The 19,339-nt window shown below is 37.6% G+C and overlaps 1 protein-coding gene across 1 annotated transcript; it reads left to right on the top strand.

Moving 5' to 3' along the window:
* Positions 1–844: 844 nt before the first annotated feature.
* Positions 845–18,379, top strand: cldn15b (claudin 15b). Its single transcript, XM_059546040.1, has 5 exons — positions 845–1,421; positions 6,169–6,333; positions 17,314–17,395; positions 17,618–17,731; positions 17,913–18,379. The coding sequence occupies exons 1-5, from the start codon at positions 1,205–1,207 to the stop codon at positions 18,031–18,033; spliced, it is 699 nt and encodes a 232-aa protein (XP_059402023.1). The 5' UTR covers positions 845–1,204; the 3' UTR covers positions 18,034–18,379.
* The last annotated feature ends 960 nt before the right edge of the window (positions 18,380–19,339 follow it).

The raw sequence follows: 19,339 nt of genomic DNA, 5'->3' as shown, positions 1-19,339 counted from the left end.
CCACATTGCTGTCCACTCCTCTGTTGAAGTTAAAGATCACATAGTCAGGGAAGCATTTATTGATTTATTGGGTAATATAGGCTTCTGTAGATATCCAGTTATTTATTGTATGTTTGAATACTTACAAAGCCTATAGCCTAGTTAAAAGATAAAATCATTGAAGTGTTGTCTAATTATCAGCCAGATGATAAAACATCAAAGGTTCCTATTTGTATCTTAATATAATGATGATAAATTCAGCTGGAAGTGCATACAGAGCCAAATGAACCAATTGAACTTTTATGAACCGATTTAACTTGCCTGAAATAACAAAAACCATATTGTATTACTTTTTTGTAAGACTTGTTTGCCCGGTGGTGGGGGTGTGAATGCAATTTATACTAAGGGATTTTAATAACTTAGTATCACCCATATGTATCAATAACTTTTCATAAAGTTTTAGTGCTATATATTACACAACACAAAATATGCAGAATATGCAAAACACTGAAAGAGCTTAAAAGCTGTATCAACATTCAGCCCCTCCAATCTAAACAGCACATAGGTAAATAAAGATAAAGCACTGAAATGTATCTTCAGCTTTCCTTAGAATGTTAATTCTTTTCCATTTCAAATATTAATATATTGTGCATGTATCGATTATACAAATACACTTTCAAAAAGTACATTCTCAAGTATTTGCTAACTGCTTATTTTATTTAATTTTTTCTTCTAAACATATATAAAGATGATTCTGATTACCTCATGACTAATCAAATAATCTCAAATTTATTATCTAAAAAACAAGTGATCTTAAAAACTTAAAAGACAAAAACAATTTTGAAAGAATTCTCTTCAGTATCATTTTTATTGTTAATTTATTTATAACTGTAAGCTTTTATCTTTAACCCTTAAATGCTACTATAAACCACTTTTCACTGTATATGGAAGAATTACTGAATTTACTGTATGGTTCTTTGGAATAAGTTGATGTTACCTTATAGGTTTTCCTTTAGTAGTATACCTGCGGTAGCCTATTTATAACTTCTGGCAGCTACCAAGCATTGTAATCAAACAGCTTAGTCATAGACTGTTGCACAGTAAAATCATAAACGGCCCCTAATGTTTATTACAAGGTTAAATTCCATTTACTGGTGTAACATATCATTGATTGAACGCATGCCACATAGAACAGAAGATCCAGAAAAGCAGAAGATCCATAAATATGAAAGACATACTGCAAATTATCGCACTTCTCTTGGGTTTTTTGGCGTGTGGTTCAGCTGTATTATCTTTACATAATCACTACTGGAAAGTGTCTACAGATGATGATAATGTCATCATCACCGCCGACATTTTTGAGAACCTCTGGATGTCCTGTGCGGTCGACTCCACCGGTACTTTCAATTGTTGGAATTTTCAGTCCATGCTCGCTTTACCAGGTAAAATACCTAAAAAAAAATAAACTGTATAAATAACTGTAGTAATGATAATAGTACCATCACTATACTACTATTGCTAGTATTGCTATTATTCATTGTTTACTGCATTGGTTTATGAACAAAATGTTTTTTATTAAGAACAATGGAATCTCAATGAGATTGTGTTTGGTACAGAACATTTGGGAAAGTGATATTGCTTTTATACAGTTCTATTAATGATAAAGTAATTCATATTGAGTAACTTACCTCTAAGACAAAAACTGGCCGGTTTTAATATTCTTCACAAATGAAACCAGTTATATATTAAAAATAATAACAATTGTCCTTTTCCCACATATTTGACATATTTCCCACTCAAAAATGTCTATTTGCTCAATATAGCTCGACTTTGGGTTTTCTATTTCTCGCTCCCAGCTTAGTAGTGTGGGAAACATGCTCCGAAGGACGCTCTGATGCTATCAAATATAACACAATTCTGCTTTTATCCATGGAAAATGTTTAATTAAATTAATGCTATATTAACTTAGATATGCTATAGATAACTTATTTGTAAGCCAAATCCAGAGACAAGTTAGAATTTTAGCACTTCTGGTTCCAATTTTTTAACTCAATGGGTTTTTGAATAAGTTTTTGGTTAGACTGATGAAATTTAACACACGCTCAACATACTTTAATGTTTTATTCTGATGTATAAAATACATCATTAATATTCCTTTATTTTAAGCTTTAGCTTTTCTTGAAAATATTGGATGCTAACATGTGGCTAAATGAGAATACAGAGGTAATCATAAACTTTAAATGTCATCACACAAACAAGAAAACTCATATATTCAATGGTCCGCTTTCACAGTACCGCTGTATTTACATTCACTCTTGAGCAAAGTCTTTTTTATTATTTTTTTTTTTTTAAATAAATACAGAAAGAATTGTCAGAAACTTAATGATGGTGACATTGAAGTCATGCAACACTAGTGTAGTTTGTTTATTGCAGGTGAAAGATTATGTGTATCTTTAGTCAGATATATTTACACTGTGTCTGTGCCTCAGATGCATTCAACAGGTAATGTCTGTAAATGTGTGAACCAAATGGTCCATAAAGTTAAAATAACCAAGGAACAGCATTCCTCAGGAACTTCTTGTAGATTGCAGGATCTCTACATGTGAAGTTCAGAAGATTTATCAAAAACAATATTGAAAATGAGTAGTTTCCACATTTTTCCACCTACATAGAGAGAACAAGGAACTGATGGGGATAAAAGCACATAATATTGTATTGTATTGTTGTGTATAAAAACTTTTAAGCTAAAATATAAAAATACTAACAAAACTTAATAAGTGTAGTGCTAACACTTTACTTTCATTAAGAAATCAAAACATAAAATGCGTAACAGATCGTTAATAAATATATATTCAAATAGCTAAAACATAATGTGCTTGTTAATGTTAACTAATAAATGCCTAATGATTAACATATAATTATTTAATGTAAATTAAAATGTTTACAAATGTCATTAAACTTTTAATTCATAAAATCATGCACATCTTGAAAATCTATGTGTGATATGGGTGATATTTGGGTGTTTGATGTTTGGAGGTATGGGTATAGGTATGGGTTGGTTAAGGGTCCACAGTGTACAGGGGTCAATTTAATTACTATATGGCAACACGATTCAATCTGTTTATATAATTGTTTTTATATGTAAATTATAATTGAAGTATTTTCTTGAAAAAAAATATTTATTTCTTTTTGATGATGTATAATTCAAGGAAAAAGATGTTTAATAATAATACACAATAGTATACAAACCAGATTCCAAAAAAGTTGGGACACTGTACAAATTGTGAATAAAATACAAAATATATTCAGAACATAGATGACATATCAAATGTTTAACTGAGAAAATAATTCATTTTAAGGGGAAAATAAGTTTATTTTAAATTTCATGGCATCAACACATCTCAAAAAAGTTGGGACAAGGCCATGTTCACCACTGTGTGGCATCCCCTCTTCTTTTTTAACAGTTATAAGTTGCTCAAGTTTAGTAATAGGAATGTTGTCCCATTCTTTTATTATACAGGCTTCTAGTTGCTCAACTGTCTTAGGTCTTCTTTGTTGCATCTTCCTCTTTATGATGCGCCAAATGTTTTCTATGGGTGAAAGATCTGGACTGTAGGCTGGCCATTTCATTACCCGGATCCTTTTTCCACGCAGCCATGATGTTGTAATTTATGCAGTATATTTGGATCTGGCATTGTCATGTTAGAAAATGCAAGGTCTTCCCCGAAAGAGACGATATCTGGATGGGAGCATACTTGGATATACCTTTCAGCATTGATGGTGCCTTTCCAGATGTGTAAGCTGCCCATTCCACATGCACTCATGCAACCCAATCAGAGATGCAGGCTTCTGAACTGAGTGCTGATAACAACTTGGGTTGTCCTTGTCCTCTTCTGTCCGGATGACATGGCGTCCCAGTTTTCCAAAAAGAACTTCAAATTTTGATTTGTCTGACCACAGAACAGTTTTCCACTTTGCCACAGTCCATTTTAAATTAGCCTTGGCCCAGATAAAACGACAATGTTTTCTGTAAGTATTTCTGAGCACGTTGTGATTTCCATTACAGTAGCATTCCTGTATGTGATGCAGTGCCGTCTAAGGGCCCGAAGATCACGGGCATCCAGTATGGTTTTCCGGCCATGACCCTTATGCACAGAGATTGTTCCAGATTCTCTTTCGCCGCAGCATTGGGGGAATTGGTGATTCTCTGCCCATCTTGACTTCTGAGAGAGACTGCCACTCTGAGAGGCTCTTTTTATACCCAATCATGTTCCCAATTGACCAAATAAGTTGCAAATTGATTCTCCAGCTGTTCCTTATATGTACATTTAACTTTTCCTGCCACTTATTGCTACCTGTCCCAACTTTTTTGGAATGTGTAGCTCTCATGAAATCCAAAGTGAGCCAATGTTTGGCATGACATTTCAAAATGTCTCACTTTCAACATTTGATATGTTATCTTGTATATTCTATTGTGAATAAAATAAGTTTATGAGATTTGTAAATTATTCCATTCCTTTTTTACTCACAATCTGTACAGTGTGTCAACTTTTTTGGAATCGGGTTTGTACTAATATAAGTGTTGAGGCAATAAAACCATTTTGCACCCAAATTACAATGTGTATTACTGTATGTCTTTAGCAAGCTTAAAGCTAAACTTCACTCTCCGCCCGTTATTAGAGCAGTTAAAAGTTCAATGCCCATAAAGATACAAAACGATTAGTAAGTGTTTATAAACATTCATTAACAAGTGATGAATAATCTCAATTTTAGATTGGGTATTGTAAAAACATGAACAATTTATTTAAAAAATATTTATAAAGATCTGCAAATAGGGTGAATTCTGGTCGTTTGGGACACATTTTGCCAAATGACATGACTGCTCATTAAGGTAGCAATGATTAGTAAACATTTATAAACATTTACGTTTACACTTTAGAAAACATAAACAACTGATTAATAAATTATTTGTGGAAATGTAAAAATAGTAGAAGTCTATTTTGAAGACAACCTACAATTTTCTAGATTTCAAGGTCAGTGCATATTTGAAGTTATCCTAACAGGAGTAAAATGTCACATTTTATAAGCACATTTCATAAATGAATTATATTCTGAAGCACATATGAAAAACTTAAATGATATATTTAAGAAAGAACTCTGATCAAAATGAAAGAAAATTTACAAAAAGTTTACCGCCAAGCTATTGGTGTAAATCTGGCAGCATTTTTCTAATTTTCTCGGAGATTGTAAAATGTTGGGCCGATCTAAGGTGACTGAAACCCTTAGACAGCAGGTTGTCCAGATGAAGGCCAAAGATATGACCCTTGCGGCCACGGTAAGAGAAGTTGGTCATTCCAAATCTGTGATTTCTAGAAAATTGCAGCTTTAGAATGATATTAATTCATTCAAGTCCACCAAAAAGGTTGGTCGTCCTTGTAAGACAAATTAACAAGAAGACAGGATAATACAGAGACTCTCAGTTGGGAATTGGTTCAATAATTCTGGAATTTCTTAAATTCTTTGAATTTCACTGTAGCTGGGATCTTAAATTCATTGATGATGAGAGAGATTGATGATGAGATTTGGGTCAGATGGTATGGATCCAAAGTTCACTTTAGTGACGAAAGCAAGTTTAATTAATTTGGGTCAGATGGGAAACATTATGTTCTGTGTCAAACTGGTAAAAGACTGAACCCTGAGTGTTATATTAACTAGTGATATCCTGCAGCCACAGATATGCTAAAGTCATGCAGAGCAAGGGCCTCTACACTTCCTACTAATTTTTGAAAGCTGTAACCCTCCAAAATTTTAGTTGTAATCTTCTTTCTTGCTACAGTGGTTACTTTTCCTTAATTTTGATCACAGAGTTTTCCACAAAATATTTTTTTGTTGTTATTGTTTTTAACATTTAAATTTACATTAAATAACGATCTGTTAATTATTTGATAACGTTTAATAAGTTTATTATTAAGCATTAACAAGCATATTATCCATATTTTTAGACAAAAAGGTAACACTTTTTTTCATTTCCTCAGTCTATTTATTATCAGGGTATGCTGTACACTAAAGCAGAAATATGGTTTGGTTTGCCATTTGACCAAGAGGGGACAGAAATTAGGAACCTCTACAAAACCACCAATCCAATCAGCTGTCAGACTTTTTGTAACCATTCCTTCTCTTTTTTCTCAGGTTATATCCAAGCATGCCGTGCATTAATGATCACATCCATTGTGTTGGGCACAGTCGGATTGGTGGCAACTCTAGTGGGTATGCAGTGCTCCAAAATAGGAGGGGAAAATTACGTAATGAAGGATCGGATCGCTGGAGCTGGAGGTGTCTTCTTCATACTCCAAGGTAAGAACATAACCAAATGACATCAATTATTATCTTAGCACCTGTAATATAGGGGAGGTTGGGGTTAGTCGTGATACTTTTTTTTTACAGGTCAAGGTACATTACACTGCACAGAGCACACAGAACCACTGATGAGAATATGGTAACAAAAGAACAGCAAACCACATTTGTGGTCAAAATAAAGTTTTGTTAAGGAATTGTGTAACATTTCTCTATGTGACATCATGTGACAACTTTCCCAAACTAACATTTATGAGAAGTTAAAAGCTACCATCTGTCAAGTCAAGTCACCTTTATTTGTGTAATGCTTTAAACAAAACAGATTGTGTCAAAGCAAATGAACAGCATTAATTAGAAGAATAATGTCTCAATAATGCAAAATGACAGTTAAAGGCAGTTCATCATTGAATTCATTGATGTCATAATCCAGTTCAAATTGAATCTTTGCAATCAAGTCAGTGATATCGCTGTAAATGGAAGTGTCCCCAACTAAGTGAACCAGAGGTGACAGTGGCAAAGAACCAAAACTCCATCGGTGACAGAATGGAGAAAAAACCTTGGGAGAGACCAGGCTCAATCAGGGGGCCAGTTCTCCTCTGACCAGCAACAAAGTCACATTGTGCAGAGGTCTCAACTGGTTCCTGTGGTCTTGTCCTGGTGGTCGTCTGAGAAAAGGTCTTTACCGGCTGTAGATCTGTGTCCGGGGCTCTCATTTAGTTGTCCTGGTCTCTGCTGAATCTGGTGGCTACGTAGACCTCAGAATAAGAGATAAACAAACTAATGTTAGCATAGAAGCCATTCTTCTAATGATGTACAGTAGCAAGTTCATCAGTGCTATGGGAAGTGTTCCCAGTTCCGGTTTACCTAATTAATGCAGCCTAAAAATCTTTTAACGAATTTGGATATTATAAGCATATTAGTGTGTTACTGTATGTGTAAGTCAGGATAAAGAGATGGGTCTTTAAACTTTAAACTGCAAGAGTGTGTCTGCCTCCCAAACAATGTTAGGTAGGTTATTCCAGACTAGAGGTCTTCACAGTGCACCCGAGACCCGTCGACCCGGGACCCGACCCGGGACCGTACGGGTCCGGGTCTATATTTTAAATGGTCAGCCGGGTCCGGGTCGGGTCCGAATCTATTACTTCGGGTCCCGGGTCTGTTTAACATATATCTAACAATGACAAATACCTGTGCGATCGGAGTCATCGGACTCGGAGAACACCTGGCCGTGATCAGACACAGCTTGTGTTTTTTGTAACTTGCAACTTGTAAAATTACGAAAAGAACAGAGTGAGCAAAAAAATAAAATAAAAATAAAACAGCAATCTCTCTCTCTCTCTGCCGTTAGAAGCAGAGCGCGCAGAATGCAAGTACGGTAATAATTGCAGGTAATAATTGCACGGTAATAATTGCAGACTTGACACTCATATTTAATATATTTCAAATCAGCAACAAAATCGGAGGTGAACTGTCACATGAATGTTTTCTATGACGCTCAAATTGCGTTAAATCATATTTTAGGATGATCCAGCTAACACATGCAGTCTCGAGCGCGTGTCATGTTTCTATGGCAACCAGTGAGGGACAAACCGCGCTTTACATTTTCTCCCATTTTTATACTAATATAAATAAACCGTTTAATCTTAAAGTTTTAGTGGTCAGATTCAGACTCGACACAGAGCAGAGAGCACAGAGATGATAGCGTAAGCGGCCATGGCACTGAAGGAGCGTTTGTTATGTTAGTTCAAAAGGGTAAACAGTCGAAGTTATTATGCGAGTTAGCTCGAGTCAGAATGTACATGTGCACAGTTGCATTTGTCATCCGTCACCGTGACATCAAGGGGAACTTTGAAGCTGAGATAATGAGTGGATTAAGCTTGGACTTGGAATAACGAGCGAAATAACATGAATAACTTTCTTGTCTGAGGATTATAATGCATCACAGGCAGTCAGGTACTCCTTAATGTGATTATAATGCATCACAGACTACGGCTCCTTAAATTAAGATATAGGTTTTTTTTTCGCAACATGTTTATTGACTTGTAATAGCAATTTAAAGTGGAATATGTGACAATCGGGTCCAGTCGGGTCTGTGTCTTCACGACGGGTTCGGGTCCAGCCTTCAAATAATATACGGGTCCGGTCCGGGTAGGCATTTCTCGGAACTACACGGGTCCGGGTCCAGCTTTTGAAATATTAGACGGGTCCGGGTCGGTTCGGTGTAGTACATTACAGGTCTCTTTCTGGTTCGGGCACGAATTTATGGACCCGTGAAGACCTCTATTCCAGACTTTAGGCCCTAAATAGGAAAAGGATCTGCCGCCTGCAGTTGATTTTGATATCCTAGGTATTATCAAATTGCCAGAGTTTTTAAGAACGCAGCGGGCATGGAGCAGGGGCGGACTGGCCATCTGGAGCACCGGGACTTATTTCCCGGTGGGCCGCTAGCCAATGTGGGCCGGCCCACCCGGTACACAAATATATATATATATATTTTTTTTTTTTTTTTTTATTGACGGAAATGATAATATTACATCTCTTTTCTACGCAAATGGATGAGTGAGTCGATCGCGCAGCCAACAAGCGCGTTTTCGTCTAATTTAGAGAGAGACAGATTCATCTGGTACAGCGAATTTCTCTGAGCAGCAGGCCACTGTATACGTTCACTTAAAACATAACCGACTGTGTTTACGAGAATACTTGCAGATACCATTATTTTGAAATAATTGTGTGTGTATTTATTCATTCAGAAGTTAGGATACCCAAAAGATGAATTAATTCTTTGTACGCGCATTGTCTGAAATGCTGCTCACAGCGCGTGCTTTGAATGAGTGCGCGCAAGCTTCGAACGCGCGCAAATTGTTTAAAAAAGTTGAATCAGCAAGATTTAGAAACAAGTGAAAACGATCAACTACGATACATTTCACCCCTCCAAGCGAGTGAACAACGCGAATTTTAAATCACTATTCACGATAGCCCGTCGGGAAGAGCAGTGATACATTTTGGAGCCCGACTGCAAAACACAATAGCCCCTGGACGTCGGGCTAGCGATTTTGCGAGCCCTGCACCTCAGATCTATCCAGTTTGTGAACCACTGGTTTCCACAATATTTTCGTTAAACAAAATAAATGATTATTTTAAAAGATTTACTCAAGAGAATAATCTGTTCACGAATCGGATCATGAACTTATATTACCGTATATTCATGCATCTGTTAATTGCAGTGTTGGGAAGGTTACTTTGGAAATGTAATAGGTTACAGATTACAAGTTACCCTATTTAAAATGTAATAGTAGTGTAACTTTTTCAATTACTTTATTAAAGTAATGTAACTAATTACTTTTGATTACTTTTCAAAATCTCCAATAAATGTTTATTTGCAACTGTTAATCATCTTCAAACATTTACACCATTCAGGTTTAACCTTACAGCAGTGCTCAATACTGTCAGACTTTTACAATCCTTCATCACTTGAATTAAGATGATCAAATTTGAACACATGTCTGCATGTCTGCTTCATTAATTTCCACATGGGGCGGACTGGGATAAAATTTCAGACCGGGAAATCTCAAACTCATACAAACAAATTCATGGACAACACTATTTTTTGTATGGACCTGATATAAAAAAAGATTTAAATCTTTAGTTTGGGGACATGCAAAATAATTAAAAGTTCTCTCCTGAACTTCACCTTCACTTCATTTCTTTTCAGTCTCTTTATTTTGCCCTGTTATCCATCTACCTCATGACTTTAACACTCAAGATTTAACAAAACTATACTTTCTAAATTGCCTACATGTCAAATTGAGTGCATCACTACAATATAAAATCCTAATACTGAACATGAGTCATGTTTTTCCCTCACAAAAATTAACTGCTTTTATTACGTAAAAGTACAGTAACCATGTTTTTTTTTTAATTATTATTGCAAATGGATTACCATTTGTACTTATTTTTAAATAAATAAATATGTAAATTTGTGGCATGGTTTAACAACAGTAACCTTTGTCTCTGAATTTATAGCAAATATTAAAACTTTGCATATGCTTTGATGCAAGTGTACTTTTGATATATTTGTCCAATGTGGCATATTCCGTCCGTGTTAGGCAATAGCAATCCCGTTTTTATGACTGGATTCTACTAACCAGACTATGTTTCTGCATCGCGGAAATTATAGGGCCGTTCGTCTCAGAATAGTCAGTTCAATTTGGGAAAGAAATCAATTACATCTGTATGTGGATGTGTGTAAATATTCAGATGTAATCCCCACTGTAATCTTTAAAATTTTCAGAAGTAACTGTAATTTAATTACTCATTTTTTCTTAGTAACTGTAACTGATTACAGTTACATTTATTTTGTAATTAAATTACGTAATTAAGTTACATGTAACTAGTTACTCCCCAACACTGGTTAATTGAATGCAAAGTGTGAGTTCTAGGAGAATGTTTGTCTCGTGATGAACATGTATCGCTCACTAGGAGTCGCTAAATGAACAGCTGCAGCACGCAGGTTATCTTTTTTTTTTTTTTTTTTTTCTCAATGGAGGATCAGTTGCCCTATTGGTTAAAATCCCCAAACAGTATACTTAAATATCAAATAAATAAATTACATCAAAACAGGGGCGTTTGCATTTTGATGTGGTGGGCTGCTGTGGGCCAGAAAGTCCAGGGCCAATTTTTGGTCCCAGTCCGCCCCTGGCATGGAGGACTATAATTTTATAAAAGAGCTCGTTCAAATACTGAGTTGCTAAACCATTCAGGGCTTTATAAATAATAAGTAAGATTTTCAAATCTATAAAATGTTTAATAGTTAACCAGTGCAGTGTTGACAAAACTGGGCTAATATGGTCATACTTCCTGGTTCTAGTAAGAACTCCAGCTGCTGCATTTTGAACCAGCTGGAGTTTGTTTATTAAGCATGCAGAACTATCACCCAATAAAGCATTACAATAATCTAACCTCGAGGTCATAAACACATGGATTAATATTTCTGCATTGGGAAACATTGAGAGCATAGGTCGTAATTTGAATATATTTTTGAGATGAAAAAATGCAGTTTTACAAATGTTAGAAACACGTTTTCTTAAGGAAAGATTGCTATCAAATAGCACATTGTCACGCTGTCTAGTCTCTGTTTCCCTGGGTGTCCACTAGTGGGCTCACTTGCCCTTAGGCACTTCACCGTAGGCACTAGAATTCCACTAGTCTTGTCCTTTCATCACAGTATTTGCACTCCTGCTAATTGCACCAGGTGCCTTCACTTAATTGTCATTAGCCTCCCTATATTTACCATGTCTTTTCATGTTGTCTGTATGGAGTCCTTTCCTTTCGTATCCCAGTCTTCTCATCCTCCGAGATTCTTTGTTAGTCTTCTCATCCTCCTCGTTTTCCGAGTTCCCGTTCCATTTCCTTTTCTGTTCCTTCCTTTGTTTGTTTGTTTTTGACCCTGGCTTGTTTTCATCACGTTTTGGATTACCCCAATAATAAATCATACTTGCAATTGGATCTATCTCTCTCCCTGTGTCTTACTGGAACGCGATCGTCACAGAAGGACTTCATCCCCTAAATATCCAGCGGTATGTCTTTTCATGTTTCCTCCCCAGCCACTGAGCGGGATAGGAGTGGGTTTGAGGGAACCCGCCTGGTTGGTTTCCGTGGGACCAGGGGAGGTCGCAAAGGAGTTAGTGATCGAGAGGAGGTCCAGCATCGCTCTCCACCATGGCCCCCCTTCGACCCTGGGCTCGTGTGGAACGGATCGGAGCCGCCGTCACACCATGGTGGACGGAGAGGGGAGAGGAAGCGCACGGCTCCAGAGTCTCGTCACGTCTCAGTCGAACTCTCTGAGCACCCGACTGATCCTGTGGTGGCCACAGAGGCTACCCTTAACTTGTTCATGTTTTCTGTTTCAGACTTGCCCAACCAGCCTTGTCCTCCTGTTTATTCGGCCGCACTGATGTGGTGGTCTTCTGCTCCGCCCTGGAGGGTTTCAGTCTTGACCACACGGATGTGGTGGTCTTCTGCTCCGCCCTGGGGGGCTTCCGTCCCGACCACACTGTTGTGGTGGTCTTCTGCTCCGCCCTGGGGGGTTTCCGTCCCGATCACACGGTTGTGGTGGTCTTCTGCTCCGCCCTGGGGGGTTCCCTTCCCGACCACACGGTTGTGGTGGTCTTCTGCTCCACCCTGGGGGGCTGCTGCCTCGACCACACGGATGTGGTGGTCTTCTGCTCCGCCCTGGTGGGCGTCACGTTATGTCCTCCTGGACTTGTGTTTTTGTGGTTGTTTTGTTTTTTTGTCTGTGTCTTTTTTTCGGTTTCCATCTATGGACCTGGCCCTCCGTCCCTCCCCCTGATCCTCCGCCGCTCCACCTCCCTCCTGGTCTTTTTGTGTCTTTGGTCTTCCCTTGGGTTCGGGTGGAGCATCTGGCAGCTGCTCCGTGGAGGAGGGGGTAATGTCACACTGTCTAGTCTCTGTTTCCCTGGGTGTCCACTAGTGGGCTCACTTGCCCTTAGGCACTTCACCGTAGGCACTAGAATTCCACTAGTCTTGTCCTTTCTTTACAGTAATTGCACTCCTGCTAATTGCACCAGGTGCCTTTACTTAATTGTCATTAGCCTCCCTATATTTACCAGTCTTTTCATGTTGTCTGTATGAAGTCCTTTCCTTTCATATCCCAGTCTTCTCGTCCTCCGAAATTCTTTGTTAGTCTTCTCGTCCTCCGAGACCCCTCGTTTTCTGAGTTCCCGTTCCATTTCCTTTTCTGTTCCTTCCTTTGTTTTTGGACTTCTTTCTGGTTTTGACCCTGGCTTGTTTTCATTATGTTTTGGATTACCCCAATAATAAATCATATCTGCAATTGGATCTATCTCTCTCCCTGTGTTTTACTGGAATGCGATTGTCACACACATCTAGGTTCCTAACTGATGACGAAGAATTGACAGAGCAGCCATTAAGGCTTAGACAGTGTTCTTGGTTATTATTACATGCAGTTTTTAGATCCTATAATTAACACCTCTGCAGTAAATAAATTACTCGTCACCCAGTTTTTTTTATATCGACTATGCATTCTGCTAGTTTTTCAAATTGGTATGTTTTGCCGGGCCACAAAGAAATATAGAACTGAGTATTGTCAGCATAACAGTGAAAGCTAACACCATGTTTCCTGATGATTTTTACCAAGGGTAACATGTAAAGCGTGAAAAGTAATGACCCTAGTACTGAGCCTTGAGGTACTCCATACTGCATTTGTGATCGATATGATACCTCTTCATTCACTGCTACGAATTGATGGCGTTCATTTAGGTATGATTTAAACCTTGCTAATGCACTTCCATTAATGCCAACAAAGTTTTCTAGTCTATGCAAAAGAATGTTGTGGTCAACAATGTCAAACGCAGCGCTAAGATCTAATAGCACTAATAGAGAGATACAAACACGATCAGATGATAAGAGCAGGTCATTTGTAACTCTAATTAGAGCAGTCTCAGTACTATGGTACGACTGGATACGACTCTAAATCCTGACTGGAAATCCTCACAGATACCATTTTTCATAAGAAGGAATGTAAGGATGACGATACTACCTTTTCTAGTATCTGGGTTAGAAAAGTGAGATTTGAGATCGGTCTGTAATTAAATAGTTCTTTTGGGGTCAAGGTTTTTTTGATGAGAAGCTTAATAATAGTCAGTTTGAAGGTTTTTGTTGACATATCCTTATGACACTGATGAATTAATAATAGTCAGAAGAGGATCTATGACTTATGTAAGCACCTCTTTTAGGAGCTTAGATGGAATAGGGTCTAACATACATGTTTTTGTTTTAGATGATTTAACAAGTTTATGCACTTCTTCCTGTCCTATAGTAGAAAATGAGTGGAATTGTTCCTCAGGCGATCTACAGCATGTCTTCTGATGTGATATTATAGCTGACGACTGTATGGTTACAATTTCATCTCTAATAGTAGTGATCTTGGAAGTAAAGTAGTTCAAAAAGTCATTTCTGCTGTGCTGTTGGAAAATATCAACACTTGTTGATGCTTAATTTTTCATTAGCCAGTTTATTGAATAAATACCTGGTGTTATGTTTGTTTTCTTCTAAAAGAGACAAAGTTATCAGATCTAGCAGTTTTTAATGCTTTTCTGTAGGATAGGTTACTTTCCCACCAAGCAATACAAAATACCTCTAGTTCTGATCCTCCAACTGTGCTCCATTTTCTGGGCTTCTCTCTTTTAGAGTGAAAGTGCTCATCATACCACCGTCAGACTGTTTTCCTTAATCTTTCTTAAGCATAAAGGAGCAACTGTATTTAAAATGCTAGAAAAGAATGAGTCCATAGTTTCTGTCACATCATCAAGTGGTTCTGAGGTTTTGGATATGCTAAGGAATTGGGATAAATCAGGAAGATTACTTACTGATTAAGTCTTTTGTGGTAGAAGTGGTGGTTCTACCATACTTGTAACAAGTAGAATTTACAGTTTTAGCTATATGAAGTTTGCACAAAAACTAAATAATGATCTGTGATACCATCACTTGGCTGCATAACTTCAACACCGTCAAAATCAATTCCATGTGACAGTATTAAATCTAGAGTATGATTTAACAATGTAGGTCATGAGATGTGTTGTCTAACACTAATAAAGTTCAGAATGTCTATGAATGCTGATACCAATGCATCATTTTCATTATCAACATGGACATAAAAATCACCAACTATTAAAACTTTATCTGCGGCCAGCACTAACATAATATAAAATCAGGTCATTCTTTAATAAAGTCTGTGTGGTGCTTTCATGGTGTGATGGGGGAGAGAAGCATGTAACGAGCAAGATGATACAAAGTCTTTAATAAGACACACACAGGAGTAAACCATAGAAAGGAGGCAGAAACACACATAGACAAGACCGGACAACCAAACACTGAAAAGATAAAAAGGAAACATTAATAATGAGGGAAATTGACATGAAACACTTGAAGAGGATGACAATCAAGGGGAGGCAGAAACTAGGTCAGAGTATACGAAGGATGGAAACGAAAACAAACAAAAGTCCATAAAGTGTGACATTTTGCCCCACTCCTGGAAGGGGTGACCTTGCGCCTCAGAAAAGGAATACAGAGGGAATGGCTAAAGAGTAGCACAAACAGACAGGAGGAGGTTCAGGAGGTGGCCAGATGATCGGGAGGGAAATAAAGTCCAGGGTGATGATGGAGGGAGGAGCCAGGGTGGAGGAAGGACCTACGACTCCAGGGGGCCGACCGACGGCAAAGACGGAGCCATGGTGGAGCCACTGGGTGGAAGGGCCGAGGCGGAGTCCGGGACTCAAAGGCTGGAGGCAGAGACAAGGGATGCTCTAGCCATGACGCCGATGGAGAGTGGCAGAATCCAGTGCACAGACTCTGGCTCTCCATCAGCAGTGGGCTCGAGCATGCGCTCTGCGCATCGGGGAGATGGTGGGCTGGGATCTGGGTCTGGGATGGGGCTGGTGTGGTCCACGATGTCCACAGTCAGAGGCGATGGACAAGACACCAGCAGCACAAGGCAGCGAAATTCCCACAGGGACCAACTCTGGACAACCACGCTCTAGGCAATAATCCAGATAGTGGGTATGGTTGGTGATTTTTTCAATGAATGGTCTTGTATGATCCTCAAGGGAAAGGTCATCTGCTCCAGCAAGATCATCCATAAAATAAAAATAAAACTGACAAATTGGGGGAAAAAAAACGTGGGGAAACACACTGCTTTACTTTTTCAAGGTCCAGTCTTCGGTCACGGTGTGATACAGGAGAGAAGCATGTAACAAGAAAGATGATTATACAAAGTCTTTAACAATCCACATGAGGGTAGACCATAGGGGGAAGGCAGAAACACACGTACACATCGACAAGACTGAACAACCAAACACTAAACATAATGCAACTTATAAGGGGTACATTAATGAGGGTAATTGACACAAAACACCTGAAAACAATGATGGCACAATCAAAGGGAGACAGAAACTAGGTCAAAGAATATGAGGAATGGAAATGAAAACAAACACAAAAGTCCATAAAGTGTCACACTATCATTATCTAATTGAGTCTTGTCTTAAAGTATGTCAGTTTGGCATTTTTATACCAAACAGCTATATAACATTTTTTTTTTCTATCTTTTTCTATTTAAAAAGAGCTGGTTAACCCTTGGATTAAATTTGCTAACTTTCATACATTCGGTTTTCAACTAACGGTGAATTTTTATTATACAATATATAATAAAAAAAGGAAAAAAAAAAAAGAAAAAAAAGGGGGAAATCGTGGCCTAATGGTTAAAGGGTTGTGAGTTCGAGTCTCAGGCCGGCAGGAATTGTGGGTGGGGGGAGTGCATGTATAGTGCTCTCTCCACCCTCAATACCACGACTTAGGTGCCCTTGAGCAAGGCATTGAACCCCGAACTGCTCCCCGGGCGCTGCAGCATATATGGCTGCCCACTGCTCTGGGTGTGTGTTCACAGTGTGTGTGTTCACTGCTCAGTGTGTGTGCACTTCGGATGGGTTAAATGCAGAGCACGAATTCTGAGTATGGATCACCATACTTGGCTGAATGTCACGTCACAAATATTTTATATAGCATTTGATACTAGGTCAATGGTAGTCTATATATTATATACACTATCTAGGTAAATTTTTTTTTTATAAATATACTATTCATTGTTAATTATTGTTTGGTTATATTACATTAATGTATACAAACTGCAGTTTTAAAAACATAGTATATGTAGAGGGTAATCTTAACCAAGATTAGTAAATACTGCATAAGTATCGTTATGCGACCCAATTAAATACTGTTAATGTTAATGAATTGAAACTTGTTAAGTTTTACCAAAGACTATAAAGATTATGTTTTCATAATATAAATTTCTTCCAAACAGCCTATAATAGACTGTCTTGGTAAGGAGAATCATAGTGATTAAACCTTTTGCAGTTTGTCTCAAAATTAATCTTCATGTTTCAGGTCTGTGTACGATGATTGCAGCATCTTGGTATGCTTTCAATATCACTCAGGAATTCTTTGACCCACTTTATCCAGGAATAAAGTAAGTGGAATATAGAGTCTGCATATCAGTATGTAGAACTATTAGAGAAAATTTTAAGACCAAAAGAATCAGTTTTTTTTCTCAGTTTATCATATTTGTCAGAGTTTTCTAATTAAACAGTATCAAATTATTAGGGAAGCTATCAAAATTGGCAAGTCATAAAAGATCAGCGGTCTTGGAATGCCTCTGTGATGTAACGTTTGATGTGTCCTATGTCTTTAGGTATGAAATCGGAGACGGGCTGTACATTGGTTGGAGTTCGGCAACAATGGCTTTATGTGGTGGCAGCTGCTTGCTGTGTTCCTGTGGAATACGCAGCAAACAAGAAAAAAATGAGTTTAGTATGCAACACATGCCCTATTAAAATGACACTTCATTTACAAACCATTGTATTAGTTACCTGACTAAGACATTGTTGGTACAGCTCAGCAGCAGGTGACATTAGTTGTTTGTTTTTCACAAATGTCTGTATTTACAATCTTTTTTTCTTTCTTTTTTTCTCGTTTTGTTTGTTTAGATCACATCTTCAGAACTTTAGATCATACTCCTACCAGCCTCAATCCAGACGTATGGTACAGACTGTCTCTGCACCATCCAGTGTCCCATCCAGTCAATATGGACTCAAAATATATGTGTAAGAAACTTACTGAATAACTGGGATAAACATCACAAAACAGAGAACACATCATGAAAGACCTCTTTTATGCATTATGGTCAGAATCTGCTATAAAGCAGAAATGTGACATTTCTAATGTAAATATTCTCTGAGGTCTACTGGAGAATGAAGCCATGGTAAATAGTTTATTGTAATTTTTTTTCTGTGATAAAAAGTATTTGCATACAGTAAATGACAGATCGCTGCTATCAAATTCTCACATCATGTGTGCTTTTGTGTGTTCATTCTGAAGCAGTATGATGCGGTGCTCAACTTTGAATGGTTAAATGAACTTGTACCTCAAAATGTGTTTATTATGTGAAATTACAGAGTCAATTATGTCTTGGCAGAACAAAACATCTGGGCCCATATTCTTAAAACATCTTAAGGCTAAAAATAGCTCCTAACTCCTATGCTGTGTTCGAAATGCCTTACTATATCATACTACTCTTACTATTTCAGCAGTATCCAGTATGTATGCTGTGCATAGTGTGCAAATTTTCTGTATGCATCAAATACCCGGATGACCTACTATATTTACCAGAAACTGGTAAATATAACTCAAGTACACTGAAATCAGTACAGAAGCTGTGTTCAGAATAGCCTACTACCACAAAACTACTACTATATTGCAGTATGCTGCATGTATACTGTGAATAGTAAGAGAATTCTCTTTATGCATGGAATGCCCAGATTACCTGCTACTTTTGCTGAAATTTGATGTATGCATCTGAAGACAATGCATGGGATACGGTTTCCCAAAACGCAATGCACTCCATGTAATGTTTCTTCTTCAAATGCGTGAGTGAACTGGAGATGGGGAAGGATAATTATATAACACTTTTATACATACATGTTTTTGTAAACTACAAGCTATCGCTGTGTATCTAAAAACAGTATTCTCAAATAATGTCACCTTTATCTCTATAGTGCTTTATACAGCACAGATTATTTTAAAGCATTTTTATTGAATAATAAAATTATTGAAGTAATATAACAAATAATTTGTTGGCAGAGACTAAGTACAATAACTCTGTCCACCAATAAACAGCACTGCAAAAGATGTCCATTTATCTTTAATAGCAGTAGCGCAGTGGATAAAAGACATGTGATGAATAATTTAGACACAAGCGACCAAGGTTCAAGGTCGCCCTTGTTCTACCAAAACTTGTAGGCTACTCCTTTTCCCACCATATATCAGATCAGAAAGGCATTTATTTTCAATAAAGGAAATATTTGAAAATTGGAAATAAAAGATTGCATTAATACAGTTTTATTAAGTGGTTAGC

Source organism: Carassius carassius, chromosome 4 (genome assembly GCF_963082965.1).
Source record: "Carassius carassius chromosome 4, fCarCar2.1, whole genome shotgun sequence".
Taxonomy (NCBI): Eukaryota; Metazoa; Chordata; class Actinopteri; order Cypriniformes; family Cyprinidae; genus Carassius; species Carassius carassius.
The sequence above is the reverse complement of the archived record's forward strand: the minus strand, read 5'-3'. Positions and strand labels throughout refer to the sequence as shown.